The sequence below is a fragment of the Propithecus coquereli genome, unplaced genomic scaffold (assembly GCF_000956105.1).
Source record: "Propithecus coquereli isolate 6110/MARCELLA unplaced genomic scaffold, Pcoq_1.0 Scaffold185, whole genome shotgun sequence".
NCBI classification, from domain to species: Eukaryota; Metazoa; Chordata; class Mammalia; order Primates; family Indriidae; genus Propithecus; species Propithecus coquereli.
This window is the reverse complement of record NW_012143301.1, coordinates 217,962-231,630: the sequence shown is the minus strand read 5'-3', so window position 1 is coordinate 231,630 and position 13,669 is coordinate 217,962. Positions and strand designations below refer to the sequence as shown.

The following is a 13,669-nucleotide window of genomic DNA, read 5'->3' as shown; positions in this document are numbered from 1 at the left end:
TTTCAGTGGCGTCTCCTTACTCGGTAGCAGGGAATCGCTGCAGGACTGTGGGACTGCCTGGAAGGGGCCGGACCTCGTCTTATTCATCTTTGTGCCAGCTCCCAGCACAGAACAGAATGAAACCAGCGGCTGACGTAACTAGTGCTATATTTTAGGAAGATATATCTGGCAACGATGAGTGGGATGAAGAGAACAGGAAAAGACGGGTGCGTGGAGAGTAGTTTAGATGCTCCTGTGGTGATACAGCGGAAAGATGATGAGCTGGAGAAGGACGGAGCAGCGCTGAGAAGAAAGGGAGGCGATGTGACAGAAATTCAGGAAGAGCAAGTGAATGAGACTTAACAACCGTGCAGAGGCAGGGAGGAGTGCTAGGTCCCTGGATAAATAAATGTCCGTCTGTTCACGCAGCACATGTTTCTTGAGCAATTGCTGTGTGCCAAGAGCTATTCTGGATGCTGGGGATGCTACAGTGACTCAAGCAAACAAGGATTTTGCTCTCATAGAGCTTATATTCTAATTGGAGGATAAATTGGTCCAGATTCTCCAGAGAAACAGAACCAATGGGAGATACACAGAAATAGAAGTAGAGGTAAAGATACAGATAGATTTTTTCAAGGAATTGGCTTATGCTATTGCGGGGTCTGGGAAGTCTGACATCTGCAGGGCAGGCCCGCAGGCTGGACGCTCTTGGGTGGGAGCTGAGGCTACAGTCTTGAGGCAGAATTTCTTCTCAGGGACAGCTCTGCTTTGCTCTTAAGGCCTTTCAAATGATTGGATGAGGCCCACCCAGATTATTAAGAACAATCACCTTTATTTAAAGTCAGTTGTCAATATTAACCACATCTACAAAACCCCTTCATAACAGCACCTAGATTAGTGTTGATTGAACAAGTGGATGCTATAGCCTTGCCACACTGACACATAAAAACTAACCAGTGCAGAGGAGATAGAGGAATGACCGGTACATAGAGAGAAATAACTGAGGGTGTTTGAGGATAACCAGCAGCTTCTGTGGATTGGAACCTCAGGGAAAGCCTTCGCGGCCTTGGTAGATAGATCTCCATCTTACAGATGAGGCAGCTGAGATCGGGGAAATTGCGTGACTGATTTGAGTGTTGAAACAGCTAACGATGCCGTCATTCTGACTCCAGCACGTGTGCAGAAAGCACAGCAGAGCCCTGCCTCCCAGGGATGGTCAAGGGACCAGAGTATTTGACTTTTTCCTAGGAGCAACCCTAGCTGGTGAGCAAGTTCAGATTAGGAACTTGTTTCCTAGGTATAGAGCCTGAACATAGGAAGGTCAATATTGTTTTCGGGGGGTACAGGAGTGGCTTTATCCAACTTGTGTGCCCAGACATTCCCTTTTGTTGCTCCTCCCTCCCTCTGCTGTGCTGGGACTGGCCGCCTCCCAGTACCCAGCTCTGGGCTTCTGCAGGAGCCATTCACTTCACCTAGAACGAACTTTTTCTCCGCCCCCTCACCTGACCCTTCCCCTTATGTGGACAATGTCCACGTAGCCTCTGGTTTCAGCTCTGTTACTTTGCTAGGGAAACCTGAGCACCAGAACTAGGATAAATCTCCCAGTTATGAGCCCCTCCCCCCCAAACACCCTGTTCTTCTAATGAAGAACTTAGCACTGTTGCCACTCAGTAGTTTATTTATATATGGTTTCATTAATATCTGCCTCTCCTGCTAGACTCTCTAAGGGAAGGAGCCACGTCATGCTCATTCTCAGTGTTGAGCACATTTCTTGGTATATATGGTTTGTTGAATGAATGCATGGATAAAGGAATGAGTGAGATATATACCTTTGAAAGAGTAAATCTACAGGACATCCTAAACAATAATCTGGAAACATAACAACACATCCTGGTAGCCTCAACTCCTTTTTCTAATACCCAATCAAATCATATCCTAAAGCTAATCCCATCCTTGGCATTTGAGTTCTTCTTAATTTCAATTTTAAGAGTGGTACTTACTGAACTCTTTAATTTGGGGGTAACATTTTAAGCATTTGAGCCCAGACCTCTCTAACACAAAGCAAATGAAGATTTTGGAACAGTTAGAACAAAAGAGAGTGAGACAGCAGGGTGGAAATAGTCAAGAAAAGTGCCCCACTGAGAAGAGAGAAAGAGAGAGTCAAGCATGGATGGAATGTTCTAAGGAAGCCCTCATGTTTAAGACAGACAGTTCTCTCTCTTCTTGCCCCATGGAGGAAATTCTGACTGCTTCTGCCTGTGGTCTGGAGTTTTGAGAGTAAGAGAAAAAGCTCTGACTCAAGTAGCTCCTGACATTTCTGAGTAGGCTCTTGCTAGCCCAGTGGAGAGAAAGTTCAGTTAGGAAGCCTTCCTGCACCTAACAAATGCCCCCTTCTGCAATGTGGACAAAGGCTCCCAATGATGGGCACATGCAAATGGCGGTATGCTAGAGCACATCACCTGTACAAACAGTAATGGTCAACCACAGTGAAACAAGCCAGACTTTCGCACTGGCTTCTGATTTGACAACCAGCAGCTGTAACAACTTAAAGTGTCACATGTGTTATTCAGTGCTTCCAAGAGCTCTTTATCTCTTTTATGTTAGACCCCAAATATTAGTGGAAATCATCCTTTACTTTCCAGTTGTCTTCTGATTGTGCGAAAAGAAATTCTAGATTTTTTTTTAAAAAGTAGCATCATTAAGTCATCCTGCAAGATCTGTACAAGTTTCCCCACTTGCATTCTTTCCATTAAACATTCTTCCCATTGAAAAAGAGAAAAATCTTTCAATTTCTACTTTCTCTACATTTACAGAAACTTGGAGGACTCATTTGCAAATTTAATAGGACATTCCTGCGATCCAGACACATTTAACAATATCGTCACAGGATATAACAGGAAACACTTGGCCCGGGAGTTAGGCATTGGAGGTTCAAGTCTTGGCTCTGCCACTGAGCAGTTACATGACCTTGGACAAGCTGCTGGGCTATGGTGGACTAGGTCGTCTCTGCACTTACCACCGCTCTAAGATGTATGGTTCTCATTGCAGGCATCTTTTCCACAAGTCCTGTGTTGACCCCTGGCTTCTAGATCATCGCACCTGCCCCATGTGCAAGATGAACATTCTTAAAGCCCTAGGGATCCCGGTAAGCACAGCACAGCCTACAGCATCGTAATGTCTGTCTTTCTGCGTTGCCCCCAGGGCAGGGAGAAAACATCCTACCTGGATTTTCTATGTCCCCTCTGAGTCACATAGCAATTGCAGCATCTTAGGAGGCCCCCAGAGAACACTCGTGTCTGGAAACACTTGTCCTCTCACTTTTTCTCAATCTGAGGACGTCACAACCCTTTCACCATGTCCGTCGTATTTGTCTGTGAGTCAGCGTACAGCGTGTGCGGCCCATCAGCTTCTCTTCTGGGCTGCAGGAGGTGAGGCAGGTGGGCCACCAGCAGAGGCATGACGGGCCAGTCACACATTGCCCACCTTTTGCATCATTGCCCCTGCTCAGCCATGAGGGAGCTCCACATGCCACACTTTCTGGTGTTGCCCCACAATCACCACCTAGCTTTCAGAGGGAACGAGCTCCTCCTAGCACTGGGAGGGGAGGACAGTGGCTGAGAATCAGGGTCAAAGCCTCTGCTTAACTCAGATCTCTGGGGAGACCTTGAGTGCACAGGAAACCAGAGCCACTGAATCCTAGCGCTACCATCAAGCTGGTTTCCTCAGCTACATGTTTTGTAAAGTTTAGTCTCTCCCCCAGTACAGAGAGAATCCCTCCAGCTGGCTTGATGCTCCAGGGAAAGACTTTCCCAGGACTGTATCAAGTGAAGCCCGCAACATGGTGGGTGAGAGACACCAGCTGCTGTGAGTTATCCCCTCTATGCAGAGGAGGGCAGGAAGCAAGGCAGGCCACCAAATCCGAGGACTACACAGAGAGATGTGAGAAAGTGTGAGGCACTGTCTAAAAGCAGCCAGGCAAACAGAATACAGATGCCACCCTCCTCTGTCCCCTCCACTTTGCTGCAACCTCCTTATTGTCACTCCTCACTACTAAGGACAGAGAATAAAGAGAATGTTAATAGTCCCAAGATGTCACTGAAGAAGGAAGGATCAGATCTCATATCAAAGGTTTTCTTTAATGCTAAAGGGCTAATTATTGTAGGAATATCAGAGTGGTGCTGTTGGAGGGGGCACACTGAAGCATTACCCTGAATTTTCTACCCTGTGCCAGCTGTCTCCCTGCCAGCCGTATGCTGATTTACACAGTTGATACTCCAAACACAAATCACCCTGTGTGACTATAGCTTTGAGCTAGATTTTCAAGACAGTGCATTAAATTTTCAGACCAGAGTCATAAATGCATAATGCATTCAAGGTGAAAATCAATTGCAGTGAGCATGAAACATTAGCAAAACCCAGCATCTCTACCAGATACTGGTGACTTTAAAAATTGAACTCAGTTTTTGCACTTTTCACATTTCTGACTGTAACTTACTCTTTCAAGGGAGGGGGAAATGTATGTATGTGTGTGCTCGCATGTGTGTATGTGTGTCTATGGTCTCCAAAATCTAGAATCCTCACAATTCTCCCAATCAAAGGGAGACAGTCGCATCATTTGACCTAGTTTCTATTGCTCAAGATATTTTCCGAGATCCTAAGTGTCAGTCCCACTGCTCTCTGGTCAGGACAATGAAACCAAACAAGCCCCTGTAGTTAAATTTTGTACTAGACAGTATTTGACTACCGACTTTTCCCCTGAAGGTATAACTTCTCCAGAAGCTGCTTGTAAATGAGTTGCAAATATTTCTATTAATTATTTTTAAAATATCTGGTAGAATTCACCAGGGTAGCCTTCTAAATCTAGAGTTTTTAAGTAGGAATTTAGTTATTATTTTTAAAATAGAATTATTTGGTGGCCTTTTGGGTCATTTCCAAAATTAATAACATTTTAACTTTCATCAGTTGAGCATTCTAGTCATGGTTTGATGCCTATCAAATCTGGATAAGGATTTTCCTTTTCACACTCAACTCTTAGAAAAATAAACATCAGTAGCATCTCTTGGATTTTGCCAAGAATTTTTAAAGGCCAGCAGAACAAGAACACGACACACATCCAAGCTCACCCCGCAGAACAGAACATCCTCCATGAAGAATGAGGCATGTGTCATGTGCTACTTCTCCCGAAGCACCAAGACATATGGCTACCCTCTGCACCTCCCAAGGCTTTTCTGTTTTTGTCCTAGAGAATGACAAAGTCAGAATCTAGGAGGAATTTGGGATGTTGTTCCATTCCATCCTTCTGCCATTGGGTAGCACCATGCCTAAATTATACCAGCAAGATGACGTCTATTCCATTCTTCAAACTTTCCATCTCATTGGGCGAGCTCACAGCCTTCTCAGTTAGAAAACACTTCCTATATCTAACCCAACCCTTTTTAATGCAGCTTAAAGAAATCGTTTTAGAATTTTTCCTGTATTCCTTGTACTCCATTTCTTCTTATTCAAAGAAAATTGAAAAGAGCCTGCCAGTCTCTGATAGTTGATGTCTGTTGATACATTATCTCTGTATCCCTCATTATCTGTTAAGTGCTCAATAAATTATAGCCCTCAGAGTCTTGAACGTGCCAGTCACAGAATCATATTTATGAATTTCACTTGACTCTCCTTTGAATGGTGTCGACTCATAAACAACTTGGTTATAATCCTCATCCACTAGATTATACAGGTGGTATATTATTTTGGGGTTTTTTTTGTTTTTGTTGTTTTTCACTGAGTGTCCTTGTGCCTGCCTGTGCTATAAGACAAATAATTTCAAGTTGAAAGCCAAGAGTGGGGGACATTTTCATTTTGCAAGTGATTTCTCTACAAAGAGATGAAGAAGGAGAACACAACTCACAGATCGTGAAACTCCCATAACATTGGATATCTTTTTCCATTAAATTTTGCCCGGAGAAATATAATACCAAATTGAAAGGAGGCAGAGTCCTTTATTACCAGAAGTGTTTTTATCCTTTTATCCACCTTACAGTGCTTCACCTTCCTTTCTATCCAGTCAGATCGAGGTCTGTATTTGAAGGATGACCAAACAGTTTCAGTGAATTCTCGAAGGTACCTTATAACCTGGGTCTTTCATGTGCCAGCAAACACCCTCTCCTATCGCTATTATCCTGATATGAATAGGGTGATGATTATTATTGAATAGAAAAATCCTGTGTAGCTGGTGTATTCACAAGTCTCTATCTATGTAGCAGTTGCCTTATTTGAGGAGTTCCCCATGCTAACCTGAATCTTTATACTCATGCAGAGTTCACTTGTAAATAGCATTTGACATCCTTTTTAAAACATTATGATTGTGACTTCTCTTAGAAATATATAAATGGGGTTTCTTTTCAAAATATTATTCTATTTGCTGAACCATGTAGAGTGAATATAAATCTGTTGAGTTCTGAAAACTTGGTCTAGTAAATACTATATCCAAGCCAAATTATTCGTGCTCTGATCATTGACAGTCTCAGTGAGCTGGTTAGCTCTTTCACCCCCTACCTACTCTGTTAAAGATGTGAAACTTTTCCTACTGACCCACAAACTAAAAGCAAAACACACAGTGCATCAAAATTGAGAAATTACATAAAATGAAAGGACAATGTCAACAACCAGGATCAACATTTTGAAAATATATCAATTGTTATTGCATATAATCGTATTCAGGTGTTTATGGCTGAAAGAATTACCACAGTGCTCCCCTCCTTGTGAAGTCTGTTTCTCCCCAATACCCCCCTACTCAGTTGGTTTTGCTCAATAAACATCTGTACATAGCATATCTTACCTTTGCACAGAACTTTATAGTTTTTTAAGTATTGTATCAAATCCTCCCTTAATTGATCTAAGGTAGATACTAACATGCACAAGTTTTTAGAGCGAATATCTGAGACTCAGATACAATTTCCAAATTGACACTGAGCACGTAGTAATTGTTAGTGGCACTATTGGAGGTGGGGCTGAAATCCAAGATCAATATGGTGTGGCTGCTTCACTCCACAATGCACATGGCCCAGTGGAGTGAGGCCAACACGTTAACACATGACCATAACAGCGTGGGAGAAGTGATGCAGTGCTACAGGGTCAAAGATGACTACCTGGAAGGGAACACTTCTTAGAAAAGAGGACATTTGGCCCAGGAATTAAAGGGTGACTGGGAATTCACCAGGGGTGGGTTTGAGACCTCAGGATGGGAAAGGAAGGGTGACTGGGACAGGTGTCGTCCTGAGCAGAGGGAAAGCATGAGGTAATGCACTGAAACGAGGGAAGGTGTGCCACGCTCTTTGTTTCCAAAGGCTGAAGGCGAGGCCAGAAAAGTAAGCCAGGGCTCTGCTCTAGAGCATCTGCTCTGTCATGCGAGGGAGCGTGGACTCTTCCTTCCTTAGGAGAAGAGAAGAATCATACCTGTGCTTTTTTTAAAAAGAATGCTCTGGAGCGAGATAGTAAAGACAAACCGAAGACGAGGTTGCAAGGAGGTAGGGAAATTGGTGATGGGGAGAGAATGTTCACAAACATACCTGCTCGTGTCCAAGATCACAGTCAGTAAATCTAGTAAATTTGGTGAATTGGTCATTCTAGGAATGGACTTTTGACAAATTGAGTTTCAATGAATTGGCTCGCTTCTAAGAGCTAAAGAAGGCACAAAGAATAGGGAATGCAGGGAAAAAAGGAATGGGCTGAATCTGAGGAGTTTGTGGGATGATAGAGATTCCCAGCTGCCTGTTGGAAACCCAGGTGTGGCACTCAGGAGACTGATTTAAAAGTAGCTTAAGAGCAAAAGACTAGGACAAGCATCTAGCCCTTAGGATTTCTTGCTTTGTGCTCTCTAGGAGTTCATGAGTTGTGGGTAAACTTCAAATGCAATAGCGTGATGTTAATTCAATCAGTGTCAACTCAGAATTCGCCTCACCTGATCATGACCATCACGTTCTGCATACATCAGGAGTGTAAAACCAAGTTATTATCATCTCTTATGACAAAGCTGAAGTTCTGACCACAGCAAAAGAAATAACAGCTATTCTTAATATTTCTTAAGACTAGACCCCTCTACCACCACCTTTTAAAAATAATTTTTATGAGTTCATGTAGAGACGTAACAACTGAAAGTAATTTTTAAAGCTGTTTGTGAAAGAGCTAAAACATATTCACCATGGGTTCAAACAGCTGAACTAAAACCAAACAGTAAAACTTGGGAAGAAGATGATTTTGTCCAATAATAAGAGTCCAATGCTGGCCAAAATGGACTGTCTTGCAAAGCAGGAAGCTCCCGTTGCTGTGTTTCTCAAGGGGAGCTGTCGGTGATATTGAGAAGGAAAAGAAGAGTCCTGTGATGAATGGAACAAGATAGTCTCACCCTAGTTTTAAGATTCTAAGACTTTATCCTTCCATATGAAGGATATAGGAATATTTTTCTAGAGCCGGTTTTTGGCTTATGTTTTTAAAAGAATAGTCTTACCCTGTGCTTTTGTGTGTGTGTGTGTGTATGTGTGTATCTTTAATGAACAATTTATAATGACTCAGGTTCTGTCCCCCTCCACTCTCATAACACTAGTATATTTGTAAATAATGCATGAGTCTTTGGGGATAATTATCAGGCTGCCAGCTATACCCTACATGGGGTATAAACACTATATGTAAGGAAGTGCTACCTTTATAAATAATATCATGTATTCCTCCTAAGTAATTATTTAAATGTAGAGATGCTACTACTCCTGGAATTAAAAATTTATACCTAGATCTAAAAGGAACCTTTGGAAAGAAAATTTTGGAAGATCTTTTCATGTTAATGTTACAGAAACTATATTTGGAATCTTTTTAAATAAAATGGCTCAAAAGTAAATAGTAAAGAACTTATTTTTTACTGAGACAAAATATTTAGGCTGTAGACATTTCATCTCCAAGTTGATGATGTGCACTAAGAACAGGTCCTCTTCTACCCCCATCAGCCCAATGCCGACTGCATGGACGACTTGCCCACCGACTTCGAGGGCTCTCTGGGAGGGCCACCAACCAACCAGATCACAGGCGCAAGCGACACGACAGTAAATGAAAGTTCAGTCACTTTGGACCCTGCTGTCCGGACTGTGGGAGCTTTGCAGGTGGTCCAGGATGCAGACCCCACGCCCCAGGAGGGAGAAGTTATCTTTACTACTAACAGTAAGTTCTACTGTGTTTAAAAGTGCCATAGCCAGAAGGGCTGTTGCCTCGTGGGAATCGGGAAAAGATACCTTTCCTTGAGAAGAAAAAAAAAGTTGAGTGAGTATATCATTGCCTGGTTCAACAGTCACACCTGTCAGGCCCTTAGAAGCGCAGCTCTTTCCAGAGCCAGCAGGGCAGACAGTGGGGCCTGGCTCCATGTGCCCCCACCCTTGCCTGCCCACCCACTGACACCAGGGCCCACACCACAGCACTGTGCGCTCTCCACATCCCCTTCCCCATGGTACCTGAGGCAGGTAGTGTTGTGGGTTTGGCCTCTCAGATTGGAGGGCTGGTGAGAGAAGCAACCACAGGGATAGTCAGCAGGACTGGGATAGGGCACAACCCCACCCACTCGTGTGCGTGTGTGTATGTGTGTGTACGCGTGCACATGAGTGTATACATGTGTGCGTTTGAGTCCTCCTAAAAGTACACACGGCTATAGGAGCTAGTCTGGACCATGTGCATGAGGCTGCTTCCCTGTTGCTTTCCTGTTGCTTGGATGTAAGTGGCACCTCTTTAGATGGTCATTTTTGCAGTAGAACCTAAACAGCTATATGCGGTGGCCCTGCATATTAAAATATCTTCTGGGTATTTTCCCCCCATCTCCTGCATAGACAGTCACTAAATCCTGTCCTGTTTGATGGTAATTACCATAAAAATATTAAAATGGCTGTATTAGCATCAAAATTGAAGGAAAAATCTAAAATACCTACTATTCAGTCTAATATAGTAGAGATGAAAGCTTCAGGAGTTCTAAGAAAATCAACAGGCAAATTAGGTTTAAGCTTAAAAGAGTGGGTAGATATTGCAATTTTTAAACAAAGTGTATTTCTTTCTCTTGATAGAAGTAACCTATTCACTATAGGAATATGGAAATATAGAGAAGCAGATTGAAGTATTTGGGGGTATTTCCTTTCAAGTTAGTCTTTTTTTTTTTTTTTTGCATGCTTGTGATTTTTATAGAATTTATAAAACCATGCTAAAATGTAAAGATATGCATTTTTCTGAATAAGGGACAAAGAATGAAAAGAAAATCATTCAGGGTGCCACTACCCCAAAATAATCACTCTTAATCATTTGGTCTATTTCCTGATAATCTTTTATGATACAGTTGAGATGACCCCATAGGGTTTGAGTGTTGAGTATCATAACCATAATATTTTCACAGGACCTTGACAGAAGGTAACTTGAAGAGAAACTTGGTGAGAAATACCTGCCCATGCATGGTGTGATAGTTTTTGATAAAAATAGTTTTAACTTCAAAAACTTGACTTTTAGAGGTATAAATATTAATATATCAGTATTGAAATATTGACTGTTAGGCATTTAAAAGCCCCTGAAAATGGATTTTGATCCCTTTGTTTTGAAGATCTAGACTGGTACTGTCCAATATTAATATTTTTTGTCCAATATTAATATAATGCAAGCCACATATGTAATGTCAATTTTTTGTGACATTAAAAAATTAAAAACAAATGCGTGAAGTTTATTTTAATATTTTATTTAACATAAATTGCCTAGTGCCCTATCCAAAATATTTTACCTTTTTTTGTACTCAATCTTCAAAATCTAGTATGTATGCTACACTTACAGCACATTTCAGTTTGAACCAGCCACGTTTGAAGTACTCAGTAGTCACATGTGGCTAGTGGCTACCATACTGGAGAGCATAGGTCTAGAATCCCAGTAATTTAAATAAAAGAACCTTAAAAGTCATTTTATTCTTACCAGGATAAACTTCTAATTTTTACCAGGAGAAAACTGTGGCCCAGGGCAGTAAACGTCTGACTCAGGTCAAGCAAGTTCTCTTTTTAAGTGTACAAGGTGGTCTCATAATTTTTCCATGTATTGGACATCACACCTATGACCATTAGTGATCTTAATCAAATATATTGGAAAGCCTGATAAAATTTTGCCAGCAGTTGAAAAACATTTAAGGTATGAGCTTTGTTTTGAGCTCATAAGAAACAAATCAAAAATGGATCATTATCCTTGCAATAGATTTATTACTTGATTTTCAAGAGAAAATGTGTCATCTATCAGATTTCCTATTTTAAAGAGTGGCCACATACTTCATGCATCTTAGTAAAGCCCAGGTAACAAATGAAAAAGCATCTTAATTTAGTGTGGATTAAATTACATCTAAAATAAAACAGATGTTAAATACATTGTAGGTTAAAATACATCACAAAAATAAAATGAAAATTATGGTCTGTATCCTTGTAATTCATAATCCCTACACTGTTTTGCATAAAATATAGTGTTTAAGTCATAGCAGGCATTAAGTAAATATTTATTGAACGATTTAAGGTGAAAGTGTTCAAACTAAGCTTGAAGCAGGGACCCCTGTTCACAACAGAATGAAAAAATGCCGGATAATCTCAAAGGAAGGTAAGAGTAGGGTTGAGATGAAGAAATAAGAGTGGTAAGACCATATATGTAGTCATAAGAACGATGGTATATATGAATATGGCTAGAGATATCAGTTTCTTGGTACAGAAACTAAGTTTTTCCTACAAAATATTTTTCCCAGACCATGTATTTCTGATTAATTCCATTTATTGGGATTTAACAGATTTTTCCAAAGATGACCATTCCAATTCATTGTTAATGGTTGGCACTATTAACTAAACAGCTATGACTCTCTGCTCTATACAAGTTTTAATTTGCCTAGTGCCCTACTCAAGTAAATATTTAACCAATAAATGAACAAACGCAAATGCATGACTAAATGAAAAGAGTCAAGTTCTCATCAACATTATTGTACTCAACTCTCTATTGCTATGTAAAAATAACGTGGATGTGGACATAAGTGTAGCTGGGGATACAATAATGCTATAAATCAAAAATAAATAAAACAGTGGAGGTTGGACCTGACTTTTCTCCAAGTTAACCTTTCCCCTCCTCACACCTCCATAGATCCAGGAAATTACTAGAAAAGGAAGAAATAATAATAGCTAACAAATAAATTGCATCAACTACATACCAGGCACCCTGTTGAGCCTTTTTCATATATTAGCTCACAACAACCCTATGAGGTAAATATTATTTTTATCCTCATTTCATTGATGCAGAAAGGAAGGCACAGGGAGATTAAAGTAACTGACCAAGGTCATAAGCTAGTGACAGGTGGAGCTGGAATTCAAACTGGGCCACTGACTCCAGGGCCCCACACTTAACTACACTACACTCAAAGAATGAACAGGGGGAGAAAATTAATATAATTGCTCAGTTCTCATTTAGTTTATTTATTCGTTTCCTCCATTTTTCTAAATCTCTTCAATGATCAAAATGTGTTTAGTTCCCACTTGCACCCTCTTTCCAACCTCTGTTCTTCCTTTCCTGGCAAAGAGACTGGTGTGCAGTACATCAAATGCATGTCAAAGTCATTTCAGCACGCATGGGGTGAAGATGTAGAACAGATTGCCTTTAGAGTGAAGATGGAAAAATCTGGCAACAAAGGATCATCTTCAGCTCCCAGAAACAGAAAAAAAAAAATAAAAAGAAAAGCATTCACAAAGCCAAGGAAATCCAAGCATGTTGGGAGAAAGACATTCTTGTATGCATATTTTTCTGTTCCTGACATTCCATCTTTTCTAAATTCACGTGACAGTCCCAGATCACACAGTGTTTCTCCTCCACCTTTGTGCAAAGGGTCATTTGTATGAATGCCCAAATGTCACTCAGCAGTCTTTATCTGAAGGCCTGATCCTGCCAAAAACATACTTTGCCTTCTGACTCCCGAAGCTCAGGCTGCAGATTGCTGGGTTTGCTTCTGCAGGAGAAAAATGTCCTTACAACCAAAGGGAAACACATCTAAACAAACAGCTCTGTGTGTTTAGAGACTCCAGAGAGGCGCTAGAGAAAGACACAAAAAAAGAAGACTTCATTACCCCTTCCCAAAAGTATTTGGTGCCATTCCACATCTCAGGAGCATCTGAAACCTCCCCTTTATTTTTCAAGGAGGTTATTGACATGTCCTCATTTTTCTTGTTGAGTTGCCACACAAGTTACCCACTTATCCCTCCTTCCACCTCAAACTAGAGGGAACAAACAGCCCGTGGCGGGGGAAGGGACAATGTGTTTGTTAATGGGCATAATCAAGATGTCTCAGATCTGCCCCAGTTCATTCTGAGGAGCATTTGGCATGATGTGCTTGGCCACATCATCTCCGCTCCCTGGGGATGGGGTAGTATATCTAATGTGTTGAAGAGACGTGGTTTGTGATGTGTAGTCATCCCTCAGTACCCACAGGGAACTGGTTCCAGGGCACCTCCTCCCGCCCCTAAGATACCAAAATCTGAGGATACTCGAGTCCCTTATGTAAAATGGTGTATATTTGCACATAAGCTACGCACATCCTCCTGTATACTTTAAATTATCTCTAGATTACTTATAATACCTAACAATGTAAATAGGTCTGTATTTTTTTCTTTGCATTATTTATAATTAT

The 13,669-nt window shown here is 41.2% G+C and overlaps 1 protein-coding gene across 1 annotated transcript in view; it reads left to right on the top strand.

Annotated features, from left to right (window-relative positions):
* The window catches only part of RNF150 (ring finger protein 150), a 261,357-nt gene that overhangs the window by 211,349 nt on the left and 36,339 nt on the right, over positions 1-13,669 (top strand). Inside the window, exons 5-6 of the mRNA XM_012642742.1 lie at positions 3,028-3,124; positions 8,964-9,174. Coding sequence (XP_012498196.1) covers positions 3,028-3,124; positions 8,964-9,174 — 308 coding nt within the window. The remainder of the gene's footprint in view (positions 1-3,027; positions 3,125-8,963; positions 9,175-13,669) is intronic.